General features: G+C 46.0%; 2 protein-coding genes across 3 annotated transcripts in view; both read right to left on the reverse strand.

Moving 5' to 3' along the window:
* The window catches only part of Nek5 (NIMA related kinase 5), a 44,594-nt gene extending 34,429 nt beyond the window's left edge, over positions 1–10,165 (reverse strand). Inside the window, exons 1-3 of the mRNA XM_052162184.1 lie at positions 10,046–10,165; positions 5,762–5,846; positions 3,654–3,751 (exon numbers count right to left, since the gene is read on the reverse strand). Of these exons, the coding sequence (XP_052018144.1) occupies positions 3,654–3,751; positions 5,762–5,846; positions 10,046–10,162 (300 nt within the window). The 5' untranslated portion in view covers positions 10,163–10,165. The remainder of the gene's footprint in view (positions 1–3,653; positions 3,752–5,761; positions 5,847–10,045) is intronic.
* A 4,806-nt stretch (positions 10,166–14,971) lies between these two features.
* Nek3 (NIMA related kinase 3) overlaps positions 14,972–18,895 on the reverse strand; it is a 29,002-nt gene continuing 25,078 nt past the window's right edge. The window contains exons 13-16 of one of the 2 annotated variants that reach the window (XM_052162186.1): positions 18,565–18,705; positions 17,876–18,010; positions 15,958–16,081; positions 14,972–15,458 (exon numbers count right to left, since the gene is read on the reverse strand). In XM_052162186.1, the coding sequence (XP_052018146.1) occupies positions 15,353–15,458; positions 15,958–16,081; positions 17,876–18,010; positions 18,565–18,705 (506 nt within the window). In that variant the 3' untranslated portion in view covers positions 14,972–15,352. Of the gene's footprint in view, positions 15,459–15,957; positions 16,082–17,875; positions 18,011–18,564; positions 18,712–18,895 lie in introns of both variants that reach the window. The other variant, XM_052162185.1, reaches the window with a different exon arrangement.

The following is an 18,895-nucleotide window of genomic DNA, read 5'->3' on the forward strand; positions in this document are numbered from 1 at the left end:
AACCAGACACGTTGATCAATAAGACAGAGCTGAAAATCCCAACATAATTCCACACATCTAGGAAGATCTGATTTCTTACAAAGAAGCCAGAAATATGAACTGGAAAAAAGAAGACAGCATCGTCAACAGATGGTGCTGGTCAAACTGGCCGGCTGCACGTAGAAGAATGCACAGAGATCCACACGTATCACCCTGCCCAGAACTCAACTCCAAATGGATTAAAGACCTCAGCATGAGGGCAGATAGCAGTGAATCTGATAGACGAGAAAGTAGCACAGGAAAGGACTTTCTGAACCGAACACTGATAGCCAAGGGCACCACGGTCAACAATTAATAATTGGGAACTCGTGAAGCTGAAAAGCTTCTGCATGGAAAAGGACACCGTCATTCGGACAAAGTGACAGCCTACAGTATGGGAAGTATTTTTACCAACTACACATCCAATAGAGGGTTAATATCCAAAATATATAAAGAACTCAAAAAGCCAGAGAGGACTCAGAGCTGCCACCATCCAGTGCAGGCAGGGCAGAGGCCACCCAGAGGACCCTGCCCACTGCCTCTCGGCACTGGTGGGGCGGAAGACACCCAGAGTCCCAGGTGCCCCTAAGATGAACAAGTGCACGGTAGAGAGATAGGAGAGAAAGAGAAGCAAATCTGTGCATGCACGGTGAAGAGAGGTGGAACTGAAGACTCGGGGGTGGTGGAGAACAGCCCGAGAGGCCACGGTGAGGTCCTGAGCTGTCTGGTCTGTGGACTACTTCTGAAGGCCATGTCTAGGTCTGTGGACCCGCAGTAGCAAGCATGTAGATGTCCATGATCCATGTTACTACCAAAAGCCATTCAGACATCCTTGTGCCGAGCCCAGGCCATGTTGATGTCCCAGGGCTTCACAGACCTGGCCCCAAACCCTCATCCGAGCAGTGTGGGAGAGCTGCCTGTCGCGACCCCCCTCCCCTTGTTCAGCAAGAGATAACGAGACACCAGGGAGTTTTCTTCCTCCAAGCAGTTTATTCGGGAACCTTGAACAAAGCTTCTTCCGGGGAGTGCCCACCAACCCTTTTTATGCTGTCCCAAGATCAAATCAGGTTAAGCCCCGTGGGAACTGCTGGTAGGCTGTCTCTATGAGAAAGGGGCAAGAAGCATCAGGCTTTCTAAATACTCAGGGGCCTTCTGCCAGCGAGGGGACAGAAGGCAGAAACTTTAAGGTGCAGCACTTAGCAGCTTCCTACAGCTGCCTCCTATGGTCTGAGCCAGGCAGAGCTGGCCTTGCCCTTCACCAGCTGTGGCACTGAGAGTAGCTCTGCACCTCACCTGGACAGTACAGCAGATCTGGCCCTGGTGGTATAGGGACAGATAAGTGAGCCCAAGGGTATGAGCTTGGGCTAGCTCGCTCCATCCCCAACCTGGGCAGCTTGACAGAGCTAGCCCTGGCAGACAGGCATGACAAAGTCAGTCCCAAGGGTATGAGAGCAGGTGAGCAGCTCCACCTCTCATCAGGGCAGTTCAGGAGGCCTGGCCCTGGTGGCTCGAAGTGTGGGACAGCTGACCCCAAAGGCATAAATGTGGGAGAGGCCGATTCACACCCTGCCAGAGTGTTGCCACAGGCAGGAAAGATGGCTCTGCCTCTCACTGGAGCAAAGCAGGGGAGCTGGCCCTGGTGAGAAGGGATCCTGAAGGAGAGAGGAGGTTGTGAGAAGAGCATCACCATGGGGCAGCATGGACCATGAGCACGTGGCCAAGACAAGCTCGCCCTGAGGATGCACATAGAACAGAGCAAGTAGGCAAGAATCAACCTACAAGTAACTCAGGGCCTATGGTTGGCATGTAGGTAAGAATAGCTCAGAGCTTGCCCAGCACAGTGCCAGCGGCTTGTAAATAAAATACCAGGTTTCTGCATCTTTTATTCTGGAGCTAAGCAGCATAGAGTGGGTCAGAAATCCACCATAGAAATATTTCAACCCAGCGGGACCAATGCACATATGAAGTCCAATGTGGCAGCATGCAGGAGCCTGTACAGGTCTAAACCAGATGGGATCCCAGCACTGAGGTGGGTATAAGCCCACATCCTTAACCCAGAAGCTATCTCTAATTGATAACCACTTGCAAATGAAAAATTAATTTTCTCTAATATAGTCTCACAGGGAAAACAAACCATTCTCTTATTTTTAAGGATTTATTTATTTATTATATGTAAGTATACTGTAGCTGTCTTCAGATACCCCAAAAGGGGTCAGATCTCATTATAGATGGTTGTGAGCCACCATGTAGTTGCTGAGATTTGAACTCAGGACCTTCAGAAGAGCAGACAGTGCTCTTAACCACTGAGCCATCTCTCCAGCCTGAAACAAACCATTCTTAAGAGCAAACTCCAGTGCCAGCAGTGCACAGCCAACACAAAATGAACTCAATGGTATGTGTGGAGGGTCTTTGTCTCCTGGGGTTGTTTTGTTTTGTTTAACATTACAGGTCCTTTGCATATATTTTTGGTTGTGAGCCTAACCTTTAATGGCCAAGCCAACTCCCTAGCCCAAATGTGAAACAGTTTAAAGTTATAATACTAGTTATGTGTGAGAAGAGGTCTCGCACTCATGCTGAGGTGAGTGTGTGGCAGTGAGAGAACAACTTGGAGGGGCGGGTTCTCCCCTCTACAGTTTGGGCTCTGGGAACTGAAGGAGGTTATCAGCCTTGATAGCAAATGCCTTTACCCACTGAGCTATCTCTCTGGCCCCATCTGATATTTAATTTTTTATTTTACATATGTGAATGTTTTGTCTGCATGTATGTGAACATGTGCATACCTTATATCTGTGGAAGTCAGAAGAGGACACTGGGTTACCTGGAACTAAAGTTATAGATGGTTGTGAGCCACTGTAGTGGCTATTCCTGGTTGGCAACTTGACTATATCTGAAATGAACTACAATCCAGAATTGGAAGGCTCACCTGTGATCCTCATTGGGAGGCTGAGAGATACAAACTTCTGACCTGAATCTTAGCATGGAGATCTTGAGGCATAGTGGCTATGAATTCCAGAAGATTAAGACAGGGAGATCTCTAAATTCAAGGTCATCTGGGATTACAGGTATGGTGGCACACCCCTTTAATCTGGACCGCACCTTCTGCTGGAGATTTACATAAGGACATAGGAAGAAGGAAGATTTACTCTTTCTCTTCTTCGCCAGCTTGCCTCGTGGGACTAAGCAACTGCTAGATCCTTGAACTTCCATCCACAGCTGACCATTGTTGGGAATTGGACTACAAACTGCAAGTCATCAACAAATTCCCTCACTATATAGGGACTACCCATACATTCTGTGACTCTAGAGAACCCTGACTAATATAGCCACCATGTATATACTAAAAATCCAACCTAGGTCTTCTGTCAGAATAGCAAGTGCTCTTGACACCATGAGCTGTCTCCCCAGCCCCAACCTCATGATCCTTTCAGAAATGAAGTTCATCCTATGCAAGATACAAAGGCAAGAGATACTTTCTCAAGAAAACACATTCTCAAAAGTAGACTCTATTTCAATCCAACTTCCAAGAATATTCAGTCGTATGATTCACAGTTTTTCTACCAGAAATGTGCTTTGTGTAGCCTAGTGTGTAGAACCTTATAAAGTTAACACCCCACGAACATTAGAAGTAGATTTACCTGGTCTTCGCTGAATAACACTCCCCGCTGCCTCTGGATCCTTTGCATGAGATCCCCTCCGTCACAGTATTCCATTACAATAAACAGCCTGCTGTTCTCTGCGAGAAAACAATATCAGTTGGTGCTGAGAACTTTTAGGTATCATCAATCATTTGCCTTTCAAAACCTAGATGTGAAGACTACAACAGAAGAATGCAGTGCACAGTGGTAGGGGTGGCCCTAAGACGCCCTGGGTTCTCATCCCACAGTACTACTAAGGTGGACTGGGTTTGCATCCCACAGTACCTCTAAGATGAACTGCATCTCCATCCCATAGTACCCTTGCATTTCCTTTTGGCTCGTTTTGCCTCATTGATCTTTGATAAAGTCTATTTCTATGTAGCCCAGAAAGTTAATGTCAGTCAGTCTGACAGGATCTAGAATCACTTAGGAGACAAACCTTCTGTGAGAGTTTAACATTAAATTAATTAAAGAGAGAAGACCCCACCTTAATGTAGATGGTACCATCCTAAGAGGTGGAATCCTTAACAGAATGAGAGGGCCGAGCGCAGAGAGATGGTTTGAAGCCATTAAATAAGTAGCATTTGTTTTTGCAGCAACAGAAAGGAAACTTAACAGTGAGGAGGTTTTTGTTTATTTTGTTTGATGTCTAGAGCTCTTGGTTTAGAACAAGCTTAGCACCTAAATGTTAATATCTACTGATCGAATTCATTTTGCCTTAAGAAAACATCACTAAATTCTCCTTATTTTTCTTACCTGGCTTTAAATTCATAAAACCTCATCTCTCATACTAGATAGTTAATCTTGAGTAAATCAAAAGGATTATCCGGGTGGGCCTGACCTGATCACATGACTACGTTAATCTGAGTCTGGAGGTTAGAGACAGAAGTGGTCACAGATTTCCAGGTCCCTTTCCTGGCCATGTGGCTGAGCGAAACGTTTACCTCTCCTGGTAGACAATGGCCCTAGCTAACAGCCAGCAAGACAGTGGGAACGGACAGCAGACCACGGTTCTTGCGGCGGGAGATGAGCTGTTCTAAGTCCAGCAAAGCTTGTGTTTACAGGTTCTCATTGTCAGGAGCCTCCGGGCTCTGAGGCCCTTGGCTAAGCCTGGGTTTTAAGTACCAACGAGTTGCCAAGCGATGTACAAGGGCAAAGAAGGCTATTTATACTTCAAGTGGTCTTAGCTGTGTAACTGTATCCATTGTAAAATGTATCTTCCAAATTCCATCTTATGTGGGATAAACATGTACTCCAGTCTATTAAAATGGTCCAGTTCATTCACCCAGCAACTGCATAGTGAGTATCTGCTGTCTGCCACATGTAGAGGACCAACATGTATATAAAAGTCCCTAAACTCATTAAAAACTTGATGTTTCCGGTGTGTGTCCATGTGTGTATGTCCATGTGTGTGTGTGTCCATGTGTGTCCGTATGTATGTCCCTGTGTCCGTGTGTGTATGTGTCCATGTGTGTATGTGTCCGTGTGTGTGTCTATGTGTGTATGAGTGTCCATGTGTGTGTGTGTCTGTATATCTATCTGTGTGTCTGTGTGTGTGTGTGTGTATGTATGTATGTGTGTGTATGTATGTTGCTAGAGGTCAAACCCAGGACCTTGTACATGCTACACAATTATTCTTCTACTGAGCTATATCCTCAGTTTCCTGTCTGAAAAAAAATTAGACAAATTTGTAATAATGTGTGTTCACAAAGAGATACACAAGTTAGCAGAAAAGTTCCCCAGGGGAGCTATAAAGGCACAGGGCTGAGGGTGAGAATTCAGCTAGACAAAGGACTCAACAACAACTCAAACATCGAGGAAGAGAAAGCCAGAAACAGTGGATAGAAGTGTGTCACCTTACTCCATGCCTACCCTTAAACATTATTCAGAGTTCAGGGTGTAATTCAACTGCACAGTAACCTGAGACCAGCCTGGGCTATGGAAGACCTCATCTCAAAAGACAAACCTCACCAGACAGGAAACAGAGACCATTTAATAGGTGAGACAACGAACGTGCTTATAAAATAATAACTACGCAACTCGTGGAAACACACCTTTTGTAAAGATTTTTGGTTTATTGGGACGCCTCAGTGATAGAGAAGTCTAACCTTGAAATGAACTGAAGAAGGTTACAATATTGGGGTGCTTCATCTCAGCCAGAAGAGTCACCTCCCTCTTCGAAGCTTCTTTTTCCTGGAAGGGCGCCAATGTTATACTGAGAGACAGCATGTTTTGTACAGGTGACTTGTAGTAGGTAATAACTAATAATGATTACTGCCCCGCCAGGCCTCTTAACCAAGTCCCAGCGGGTCTCACCCTGCATCCAAATGCCCGGGAAAGCATGACTCTTAAACATGAGTAGTTAACCAAATATATTTATGTATATGAAACTCCCAATTACATAATTCCAAATTACAATGATAAAGTTTTATCCCAATATTTCTAACCTCTCAGCACACCAGAAACACATCTGACGCCATCTTGATCTGAGCGTCTCCTCCCCCGCCCTCCTGCAGCTCCCAGACTCCCTCTCTCTCCGCCCCTCCTCTCAGCTCCTCCTCCTCTCTCCCCTCCAATCACTGGCCTCCATGTGAATGGATAGGAAATATCTTGCAACAGTTAACTTGCTTACAAAGTCCTGCTCACTCCCATCTGATGTCCCCCAAGATGCCGCTGACTTTAACATCACTTTTACAACTTCTCTCTGGAAGGCAATGCCACCATGCAGTGAGCACAGTGCCTCAGATCTAACCATTAGTTTGTCAGTGATAATTATAGTCAAGAAAATTTATAACCCCGGGGAAACATATCATACTGAAAGCTGGAAACTGGTTACATGTGATCATGACTGTATTCCCAGCTACTCGGAGACAGAGCATCCTGGGCAACGTAGTGAGGTCCTGTTTCAAAACGTAAGTGCAGGGGCCAGAGAGATGGCTCAGCAGTTAATAGCACTGGCTGCTCTTCCAGAGATCCTGAGTTCAATTCCCAGCAACCACGTGGTGGCTCACAACCATCTGTAATGGGATCTGACGCCCACTTCTGATGTGTCTGAAGAGAGCAACGGTGGTGTATTCATATACATAAAATAAATAAATCTTTTAAAAAAAGAAGTAAATACAAATTATAAATAAATTAGAAACTATATTTTTAATCATTCTCTAAGTATCTGTGATACTTACTTTATTCTCCAGCACAAGAAAATTCTTTCTAAAACATAACATTCTGAGAACAATCACTGCCAAGGAGGAAATGGTCCAGTACTACAAAAGCAAAATTCCATAGTCTGCATTTCTTTGTCTTAAGAAATAAGCCATGCATGCTGTAAAGCCAGCACTTTAGTAGTCTGAGGCAGGAGGATTACAAATCTAAGGATGTCCTGGTCTTACAATAGGAGACCCTGTCTCAAAACAAAAACTAAAGCTGTTTTCCTGAGGCTGGCAAGAGGGCTTGGCAGGTAAAGACACTTGCCGCCAAACCCAGTGAGCTAAGTTCAATCCCTGGATCCCACGTGGTCACATGGTGGATGGAAAGAACGGATGCCACAAGCTATCCTCTGACCTCCACCTGTGTGGAGTATCACACATGCATGCCTATGCACACAGCAAGTGAATGAGTAAATGTAAAAAGAAAACAATCCTATGATTTAACTTTAGTTTTGTGATTTATTATTCTATTTGTTATCCAATAACAATACTTTTTAATTGTTTTAGTGCCTATGCACATACCCCATTTCTGTCTCTCCCCCACCCTTTCTGGAACGGATGTGCCTCTCTATGTAACTCAGGCCGGCCTGGCCAGGAACAGATGCTTCTCTCGCCTTAGCCTCCAGATTACCTCCCTCCTTTCTCCTTAACAGCCTGCTTCTCCCTCTCTCTCCCTCTCTCTCCCTCTGTCTCTCTCTCTCTCTCTCTCTCTCTCTGTGTGTGTGTGTGTGTGTCCATCCATCCTATGTGTGTGTGCATATGTGTTGTTGTGTACATGTTAAATACTCACTCCACCACTGAAACAGCTCAGCCAATATTTTTTAATTGACATTCTCCTAGCTTCTAATCTAAGATCCAGTGTCACATGACTTATTCTAAATAACATGATCAGAACATGAATTTTAGATTTCAAAATGCTTTTTAAGTTAAGCTACTCTGAAAAATGTAGCTACCAGGGTAGTAGAGATGGATGGGAAGTCGGGGTGGAGACAGCAGAGAGAGGATATCTTAGGGTTTTACTGCTGTGAAGCGACACCATGGCCAAGATGACTCTTCTAAGGACAACTTTAGTTGGAGCTGGCTTACAGGTTCAGAGGTTCAGTCCATCATCATCAAGGTGGGAACATGGCAGCATCCAGGATGTGCAGGAGGAGCTGAGAGTTCTACATCTTCATCTGAAGGCAGCCAGAAGACTGGCTTCCAGGAGGCTAGGACAGGGTATTAAAGCCTGCACCCACAGTGACACACCTGTCCTAACAAAGCCACACCTCTTCATAGTACCACTCCCTGGGCCAAGCGTATTCAAACCACCACAGAGAGAAAATGAGAACATGAAGTTAGGTTGGTAAGGGGATGAGGAGGATCTGAGAGTAGTTGGGGGAGGGGAAATATGATCAAGATGTATTGCATGACAAAGAAAAGAACTTGCTTCAACTTGGAGTCTAAGGCACTCTAGGCAAGTTGTCTACCATTGAGATACATCCCAGGTATTCTTTTGGCTTTGTGTTTTTATTTTCTAAAGATTCGTTTACATATTTTTGTAGAGTGTTGTCTGCATGTACATCTATACACCAGCAGAGGGCATCAGACCCCATTATAGAAGGTTATGAGCCACCACGTGGTTGCTGGGAATTAAACTCAAGAAGAGCAGCCAGCAGTCTTAGCCACTGAGCCATCTCTTCAGCCCCTGCTTGTTATTTGTAAGGCAGGGCCACAGTGAGTTGTATGGGCTGGCCTTGAACTTTCCTGTAGCCAAGGCTTTGAATGTGCTATCCTTGTTCAGTCTCTGGGCTAGCTGAGATTGCAGGTGTATGCCAAGAAGTTTAGGTGAAGTCAGCCGGAAAGTCTGGGTCCATGGCTAGGGCACTGTTCAAACAGCTATGCAAATGCTGGAGCAGTGACAACTTCAGCTAAGGACCCAGTGACCCAGTGACCCAGTGACCCAGTGCACTCACAAAAGGATGAAGCTAATTTAAAGAGGGAGGATCAAGTATCTAGCAGGTAATTGTCTGGAGTTCAATCCCTGGAACCTCACCTCTTTCCACATGTGTGTTGTGGTATGTGTGTGTATGCATGTCCATGTGCAAGTACAAGGACACATCTTGAAAATCTCTCTACATAGCCCTGGCTATCCTGGTACTCACTATGTAGACCAGGCTGGCCTTGAACTCACAGAGATCTACTTGCCTCTGCCTCTGGAGTGCTGAGATTAAAGGTGTGCAACGCTATGCCCAGCATATAAATAGTTATTTTTTTTTAAGAGAAAGAGAATGGTAACTGGGCATGATGGTGCATACCTGTAACCTCAGCAGTGGGGAGCAGAGGCAGGAGGAGTCTAAGTCTGCAATGGGCACGTCTGCATACCTAATCTAGACTGCCTCAAAGAAACGAGGAAGGAAGGGAGGGAGGGAGGGAGGGAGGGAAGGAGGGAGGGGGGAAGAAGGAAGGAAATGTAGAATGGTAAAAGGGAGGGGAAGAGGGAGAGGAGGGAAGGGATGGGAAGAGAAGGGGGAGAGGAGGGGAGGGAGGAAACCCAGGAAGAGAGGGAAAACGCAGGATGGGTCGGCTAGGCGGGTAGGTTTCACAACATTTGTCCATCGTTAAACAAGTCTTTTGTTCAATGGGGGGGTCAGGGAGGGGGAACTAAGAAAATGAATGTAATAGGTGATCCTGGGATGGGTGTCAAGCAGATAAGAGAGGGTCAAGTGAACCTTGAAATACACAACTGTGAAAAGGGTATTTGCTTTTATGCTGTATTAAATTGGGGGGGGGGGTTGCCCACCTGCTCAGGGGAGAAGAGGAAGGGGGATATGGGAAGGGTTGTAGGAGGAGGTGTCCGGAAGGGGGACAGTGAGTGGAATGTAAAGTGACTAGGTAAAAATAAATAAATAAACAAACGGAAAAACTATGGGGGCTGGAGGGACAACTCAGCGCTCACTGCTCGTGCGGAAGGCCTGGGTTCAGTTCTTACCACCCCATAGGCGACTCGGGACTGCCTGTACATTAAGTTCAGTGGGCTTCCAATGACCTCTGACCTCTACAGGTGGTTGCACTCACATGGTGCCTATAAACTCACACAGTATACCCACACTTATATATGCATAATAAATGAATATATAAACACATAATATATAAATAAATAAAATTTAAAGCTAGATATACCACTTAAAATGATCTAAACTCTACCTTTGTCAAGCTGATCTCTTTGATGACACAGTAACTGCTTTCTGATTTATCTTTAGCTAAGTACACCTTCCCAAAGGTGCCTTCCCCAATGATCTTAATCAGGTCAAATTTATCCATGGTTCCAGGCGTCAGAGCTTCCTAAAAGGAAGAATAAACGGTTACTGTACAGGACAGCTAGCCAGCAGAAGATGGATGAAAACAAAGGAACTGTTTGATAAAACTTTGCACCCAGCTTTTCAGACACACTCAAGACACTTCCGTATGTCCCTGGGTACCGCTGTGGGAAGGGGTTCAGTTGGGTGGATTCCAAGGCCACGTTGGATTGTAGCTCATCTTTGTGATCTTAGACCATTCACCACCTCACAAAGCTTTTCTTCTCTAGCTTCTGAAATGGAAAATCAGTGTGTTTGAAGGAAAGACATCTCATCCGGGGGTGGAGGGTGGGGTTTCTAAAAGGCTGGAAGTCTTTTAGACTTGGGCGTGGCAAGCACAATTCAGGTCTTAGTGGGGACTAAGCCTGGGAATTCTGTTGGTATTTGGGGTTCTAGAGATGGGGGGGAGGGCATTGCGGTATTTAAGATGTAGTTAGGGTCTTAGGTACTACCTATGACATTCAAAAGTCGTTGGTCCCACACAAGGAGGAATCACCACACGCTTATGTATGCACCCTGCATATACTTAGGGAAAGGAAAACCTAATTCGTAAGTATCTGCCCCTAGAACCAAAATATCACAGCTATCTAAGAGGGATTAACTAGTACTGGATTTCCTAGGAATATAAACCCCAAGGCTTGGTTGAGTCTGGGGATTCTCCTACGAATTGTGCCCCAGTTTGGAAAAACACCCGTCTACTGGCTGTAGGACTGCAGTCAGTGGGAGGTCTGGAGTTCTAGCAACCGAAGTCAGGTGACTGTCCTGGCCACAGGTTTCAGGTGTTTACAGGTGGAAATACGCACTCCCACTCCATTGTAGGTTGCTTTCCTCCTGTTTCCCTTTTATGCCACAGTTAGGGCATGAAGGATTTTTATTTTGCTGTACTGGGAAGCGAACCCAGGACAGGACATGCTGGGTAAGCAGTCTACCTCTGAGCTTTACACATAATCCTTTCGGGAGACTATTATTGAAACACGTCTAAGTTGTTCAGGTAGGCCTTGAGTTTGTCATCCTCCTGCCTCAGGCAACAATGCAGGGTGGTCTACTGGGCAGGTTGTCTTCATATAATTTCAAGTCGGGTACTTCTAGGTTGGCAGTGGAGGCGAAGGCCAGCAAGTGGGCAGGGAAGCAGAGTTCAGAACTTTGTAGTTTGCACGTTGCTATGGAAACCGACGCTGCCCAGTGAGCAGGCTTCCCTTTACTACCTGTCTACGCCTGCCCGGATTCCGGTTTCTCTCCCTGAAGCTTCAAGCGCCCCTTGACAGCTCCTGAAAAAGAAACACTTTGGGCTCAGCCTACCTGCTCAGCGGACTTTATGCAGTGAGTGTGGAAGTATCCAAAAGGATCCGGTCTCCCGCAGCTGAGCCTCCCAGACGCAGGGGCAGGGCCACCCCTGGGGAGCGGGAGGGGGAAAGTAGGCGGAGTGCTGGGCGGGAGCAGAGGAGAACCTTGGTGCTCATTTCCAAGTGCCCCTGTGGTCTTCACGCTCCTGTGCTGTATCATAAGTAAGGCAGAGGGGCAAAACGGAAGACTGAGTTGGACCTCAAACCGGGGTAAGCACACTCTTATTGGTCTGAGAGTTGGCAACGTGTAGCTTGGTGTCAGAGGGTGCAGGAGAAGGCACTACAACGTCTGAGAATTGGTTTTGTAGTAGTGGAGAGTAGGGAGCGGGGAGAAATCACTTCTAGGGCAAACTTTCCCAAAACTGCGGGGTGGAAGATATGTCAGATTCTTGTTGCAGTCTTCAGATTCCAGGAAGTGCAGTGGGGTGGCCATTTTCCAGAATTCTGAGTGGCAGATTTTTTTTTTAAGCCTCGGACCTGTTTTCTGGTTGGCCTTTAGTTTCCCAAGGTCCGGGCATGCTAAGCGGTGTTCAGCTGTAACATACTCCCAGGAGGAAGTATGTTTCTCGTGCCAGTTTTTTTGTTTTTGTTTTTGTTTTGATTTGGTTTTTTCGAGACAGGGTTTCTCTGTGTAGCCTTGGCTGTCCTGGAACTCACTCGGTAGACCAGGCTGGCCTCGAACTCAGAAATCCGCCCACCTCTGCCTCCCAGAGTGCTGGGATTACAGGCGTGCACCACCACTGCCCAGCTTCATGCAAGGTTTTAATACCGCTGAGAGGTGTATGTCAGAAAGGACCCTGGGCCCACCAACAAACCCGGGTGCTGCCCAGAGGTCTGCAACCTAGCATTTCCTGATCGTCAGGCACCAGTAGATTACCTGTGGGAAATACACAACTTTCAGTGTGGCAAATACTCACACAAGTAAGACCGCCATATCTAGTGGAATCTAAGACCTGTGACCATTTTGTATTTCCTGGTTATCTATGCCCCTTCCCCCCAAAAGCTCACTTCTCTAACACTATCCCTTTTTTCTTCTTTATCTACATTCTACTCCTTGGGATAGAATTTTTAACAATGTAATTCTCTTAATGTTTGAAATTCTTACTGATCATCATTTTCAGAAATGTATAGATGGAAACCTGCATTTCCAGACCACTTCACCTTACGTGTTTTGTTTTCTAGTAGTACACAACCGATTGAAATAAACATTTTAAATCAAATTACCTTGGACACTAATTCCTTAAAAATCGAATGGGCTCTACATGGACAAACATGGACTTCTTAGAAAAGATAAAGTTCACACCCCACCACCCTTGTAAGCAGGGTTTTAGTATGTAGCCCTGGTTGGCCTGGAACTCAGAGAGGTCCAGATGCCTGCCCCTGCCTCCCTGCTGAAACTAAAGATGCCTGCTACACCCAATACCCTTTCCTTTTAAAAGCAATCAGGGCTGGCAGATCTCTCCCAAATAGGCAAACACAAGGAAGTTTGGTTTAAAGCAGAAATCATCTGATTTTCAAGAGGATTTACAACCCGACTCACTCACAGACAATTTCAAGTTTCCTTCGTCTGGTAGGTTGTAATGTCTGTGTCCAGTGATCAGAGCAGACAGAGGCGTGGAGGAGGGCATCTGCAGAAGTTGAGTGTCTTGTAGATGGATGCTTTCTCTTTTCTTTTTCTTTCTCTTTTTTTGTTTTTATTTTGTTTTGTTTTGGTTTTGGTTTTGAAGACAGGTTTCTCTGTATAGCGCTGACTGTCCTGGAACTCGCTCTGTAGACCAGACTGGCCTCGAACTCAGAAAGCTGCCTGCTTCTGCCTCCCAAGTGCTGGGATTAAAGGCACGCACCGCCACCAGGCAGAGGGATGCTTTCTTGAGCACCAAGCATTATCAGGAGAGTGTGGGGCTAACGTTTAAGGGACAGACCTGGGAAAGGTGAAGCTGACGACAGAAGCCACACACAGGCTCTGCACTCCAGATGCTAACTTGATCCTCACGAGATTGAGGGCAAACGATTTGGACACCACTCCAGATGTGTGCTGGTCTGAACGACTTATCAGATGGTTGCAAACCACGTTTCTCACCATCAGGGAAAGTAGACATAGAAGGGCAAGAGGAGAAACCTGAATTATTCAGTGACTTCTGTATGGGGAGGTGCTTGACTTCATACAGATGGGGACGCACAGAACACAGATACGTAGACAGGGCGCAGATATCCCTCGAGCAACCAGCACCCGCAGCAAGTACCCTCAACACCCAGACACCAGTTCCAGTGAGAGGAACTATGGTTTCTTGCGGACGGGCGGGGGGGGGGGGGGTGGGGGGGGGGTGGGGGGGGTGGGGGGGGAGTGGAATGGTTGGTTCTGGGGCTAGAACTGAGAAGGTATAGGTTGATCCTGCTTCATCTTGTAGTAAAAGAGCCAGAACATCACCTAAGGGCACAGGAACCCTCTGGAAACAATGAAGCAGCCAAACCTGTGACTCAGTGTAACATTACACTCCTGGACCAACAGAGGTAGGACTTAAGTCCTCTCAGCTTCAGTGTGGCCTGTGTTAGTGACAGAGGACTGACAGGGACATGGAAGGTGAGTGCCTGGGATGGGGAAGCCTAAGAGGTACTGCTGCTCGGGGCAAACGGCATCTGAGGCGTGCCACAGCGACATCATGTACTCCTGACAGGACATGAGGAAGGCAGACCTTACCTTTGTGAGGCACGCTGGACATACCCAAATTGAGGACAAAACAAAATACCTAACCAGCACCCCTCAGAAATGGCAAGGACGGACAGACAGACTTCGGGACCATGGGAGACCAACCCTGACTACGTGACTACGTACAAGGATCCATCCAGGTGGGGGGCAGATTTACACAGCAGCCTTTGCATGTTAGGATAAACAAAGATGGGCTGGGGTGTAGCTGTGGTACAATCCTGCCTGACATTTATTAAATCCTGGGTTTGATCCCCAGCTTTGAAAAAAGGGAGGGGGGCTAATTATAAGCCACGTATAGCCTGCATTTCAGCAGGTCCTGGTAAATAACTGGACTCTAATTTCCTCACCATATGGGGTGAGGAGAAACCTGTTTAAACCTGTTTCTTCTTTGGGGAAAGAGTCTCCCTTCTCTAAAGTTTCCTAGCATGAAGTGAGGAGACCCAGCATTGAGCATATATGTGCAGGGTCCCCACCTCACTGCATAACACGTTCTAGTTTCTGACACATTTCGGATCTCCTCGGCTGGGTTCCTGCCTCCAGTCCAGGGCTGCAATCTCTGGCAAGCTCTAGAGTCCACCCACTCATCCCATGGCTGATCCCCTGACCTCTGACCCTTCTGTAAATGCTGAGGAACACTGAAGGGCAGCTAGTGGTTGGTAAATATTGCTGGAAATCATCTTGTAGCATATCCAAACTGGGTATTACTGAAACACTGCACACGCGGTTATGTCATAGCTTCCTGTATTTGGATCCTTAAACCTTTAGGAAACAGAGTGTTACATGGTAATTGCAGGTAACAACCACTGTGTGGCTAGTGTCTTGGTCAGTGTTCCTATGAGGTAGGCGTCGGTACTCTCATGTATAGATGAGAAAATTCGGGACCAAAGGAGTTGAGTCATTTCCTATTGTCACACACATAGTTAGCGGCCAGCAGGCAGCGTTGCACCTCTGTTCTGTCAGAATGCAAGGCTCGCAGCATCTGCTAGACCTGCCTTGGGTTCAAATCTCACAAGGGTTCTTATTGCTTTGAAAGTTTGTGATACATTTTCTTGGTCCTCACTTCTGTACCCGCCATCAGTTTCTCTACTGCGTCTCCCAGCACGGCTCAGGCACGGTCTCCCAGGAGCTGGTCACCACGGCCCTCCCTCCATCCTACTTGCTTCTTTAGTTCTGACACCCAATCGGAGTTTTCGTCATCTTCCTCAAAGTCCCTGGGGGGAAAAACAGTTTGGATGATAAGTCTCTGTATTAGGGGCACAGTCTGTGCTTGTTAATGAGTTCAATGAAGATTTTTCGCCATACAACATTTAAGTTTTGGAAAACTCAATTTCATAAGGTAATCAAGAAAAGAAAAACATGTTCTAAAGAAAAAAGTGTCACTGTGGGGACTTTTTTTTTCCACCCTAATGTTTTATAAAATAAAAGCCAGATATAGCTACACAAGCACACATCCCAGCACCAGAAAGCTGATGGGGGAGGAGCCTAATGGTCTCAGAACTCAGAAACAAAAGCAAGAAGCCCGGGTGAAAAAATACTGTGTGCAGGACACAGCTAGGAATTCATGGTGAGATGTTAGTATTGCCCACCACACAGCAGCAGATATGCTGGATGGAAAGTGGTATAGCTCTTACTAAATCTGAAAGGACTGAAGTATGGAACCGCGTGTACTCCACTCCCCAATTAAAGCATGCTAGGCCTACTAAGACGTACGTGTCTTCTTCATCCAGCCGAGGTTCAAATCTCTCTGGGTCTACAATGACAGAATCGAGATCACCGTCGACGCTGTCTGATGCTGTGTCTTCAGAAAGGGGACCTTTCAGGAATCCTTCTGCAGCTTCAGGGGACAGCAACAGAAAGTGTGACAGTTTACCTACTGAGCTTTAAATGAGGTCTCACTGTTTTTGCTCAGGCTGGTCTTGATCTCCAAATGTCAGGACTGCAGCCCAGAGCCATTGTGCCTGGAGAAGACAGCCAACTTAAACAGTATGTACTCGTCATAATTTGGGTAGATAGTAGACCCAGAGAGTATCAGAATGCGGATTAAGTTTTTAAGAAACTCTATCTCCAGGAGAGGGGGGAATATGCACCAAAAACCTTTAAATGTAAGAAATCTTTATTAGTCTGAGCAATTTGGGGAGATCCTGTCTCAAAACAGGTAATAAAAAAAGAGCTAAGCAGTTAGCTCATGGCCTCATGCATGTAGGCAAAGCATGCATCAGCAATCTTTCAATCATAATCTATACGAGCCACTCAAGAAAAATTCTTCAATGAAACAAATATAATTAAATTTCTTGCAACATCATCAAAACCTGCCATGCCATCACACACCCTACTTGATATGATTTACCTCAGAATTTAAGTAAGAAAGGAGATTTTTTTGTATTTGAATTATCAAAGTTATATATATATATACACATGCAACCATTAAATGTAGTCCTTTAGCCTGAAGTCCTAAGGACTATATTATAAATGGTCATTGAGGTTTAATAAAAATATTTTTAAAAATTAAATCCTGGCTGGGCAGTGGTGCTCGCCTTTAATTCCAGTGCTTGGGAGGCAGAGGCAGGTAGATCTCTGAGTCCTAGACCAGCCTGTTCTACAGAGTGAGTTCTCGGACAGCCAGGGCTACACAGAGAAATCCTGTCTCAAATAAACAAACCCTAACTGTCCTTCATTTTAAAACTCTATTCACTATAACAAATTCGAGATAAATCTTGTATTCCCATGACAAGTGTATATTGACATGGCACAAAATCACTTTCCCTAGGTTACAGACGCAGCTTATCATGCACAATAACGAGGGTTTGATCCCTGCACCCCTAACAATTTTAAACGAATAGTTTTTCTAACACAGTGACTGTTAAAATAAGAAATCAGGAAATAGAAATGAAGTGTCTATAATGGAAAATTTTAAACACTGGTTAAGACTAGTCATAAGTGACTCAGGAACACCTGAAAGTACAATTTTGGGAACTTTCAAGATGTGCGTGTGTGTGTGCGCGCACGCGCATGCGTGTGTGTCCACACTTTACATATGTACCATACATGTGCCTGTGTACCAAAAAAGTACACTGGCTCCACTAGCACTGCACTTGCCACTGGGCACCGGAACCGAACCTCGGCCTCGGAAGCTCAGGGTGCTCTTCAGCGCTGAGGCCTCTCCTGCCGCAGCTTTCCACTTTAAAGTCCCAGGGATCCGGGAGGAGAGAATGAGTCTATGATTTAATGTGTGCAGCTCCAGTTTTGCCAAGAAACAGCCTTTGGAGGCCGGTTACACAGAAGCGTGCAGGAGTGTAAAGCTACCGAACTGCACACTCAGAGATCAGTGAGATGACGGACCCGGGAGAGGCGGCTCAGCGGTTAGGGACACTGGCTGCTCTTCAGAGGATGTCTGCTACCCAGCACCTGCATGGGTCACAACTGCCTGTGACTCCAGACCCAGGGAGTCTGACTCCCTCTTCTGACCTGCCTGGGCACCTGCACACACATGCATTCACTAACATGGACATAGACACATAAGTAAAAATAATCTTTTTAAAAGTTATTGATATGGTCAATTTTATTCATATTTTACCACATTCTTAAAAAATTCAATGTACCATATGATTATATAACAGACAAGCATTACCTGGTCTATATATTGTGTATGTTTCAAATGCCAGGCTGAGATCAGCGTCCTTCAGCATTGACAACAAGGCCTCCGGGGGCTCTCTGACCCACTGCTTACGGGCATTTTCTTCACTGTACTTTATCACAGAACCACCTAGTTGTAAAGAGGGACATTAGTTTCAGGTATAAAAAAAAGATGTACACTACAGTAAAACAATAATATTCAGTCTGACTATGGTCTTCCCGGCATATCCACGGGCTCCAGCGTTTTGGATCTAAGATATTTTTTAAGAGTTAAGTCTTGGAGCTGGAGAGATGGCTCCATAGTTAAAAGCACGTGTTGCTCAATTATGAGGACCACAGCTCAGCTCCTGTTACCCTCCTGGGAAGCTCACAGATGCCTGGAACTCTAGCTCTGGGAGCTCTGGCGCCCTCTTCTGGCTTCATACACATATGCACATGTCTCCACAGGGACAGACACATGCACAAATAAAATTAAAATAAAAAAAAGTTAAGTCTGTATTGAACATCTTACATATGCATATAAACAGTGCAGTAGTGGCAACTCTTTACACGGCACTTATGTGGCCTTCTGTACACCTGGTCTAGAGATTATTTAAAGTATAGACAGATGTGGGTGTTACACGCATTTCACATGAGCACTTGAGCATGCATGAACCAGACCCAAGGGCTGGTGATGGTGCTAACCTCTGTCGTCCTCTGCCGTGAAACTGGAGGTGAGGATGGATGCTTTCTCCAAACCTAGGGCGGAACTGGGACCGTGTCTCTCCCACCGCTGCCTCTGAGGACTTGCTGGACTGGTACGCCTCTGGTGCTCTGGTGGGTTACCTGAGTCTCAGATGTGGAAAAGGATCAAAGGCCAACAGTGTCACCCTGTTTATTTATCCACATGTGCCCATGCGCTCTGACAAGGCAGAAGCATTTCTTGTCTCTCAAACTCGGGCATAGCAAGAGTCCTGTTACGGTCTTAGGAACAAAGGCGGTAGCAACAATCTTGAGTGAGGTCATGCCCATGACA

Source organism: Apodemus sylvaticus, chromosome 18 (genome assembly GCF_947179515.1).
Source record: "Apodemus sylvaticus chromosome 18, mApoSyl1.1, whole genome shotgun sequence".
Taxonomy (NCBI): domain Eukaryota; kingdom Metazoa; phylum Chordata; class Mammalia; order Rodentia; family Muridae; genus Apodemus; species Apodemus sylvaticus.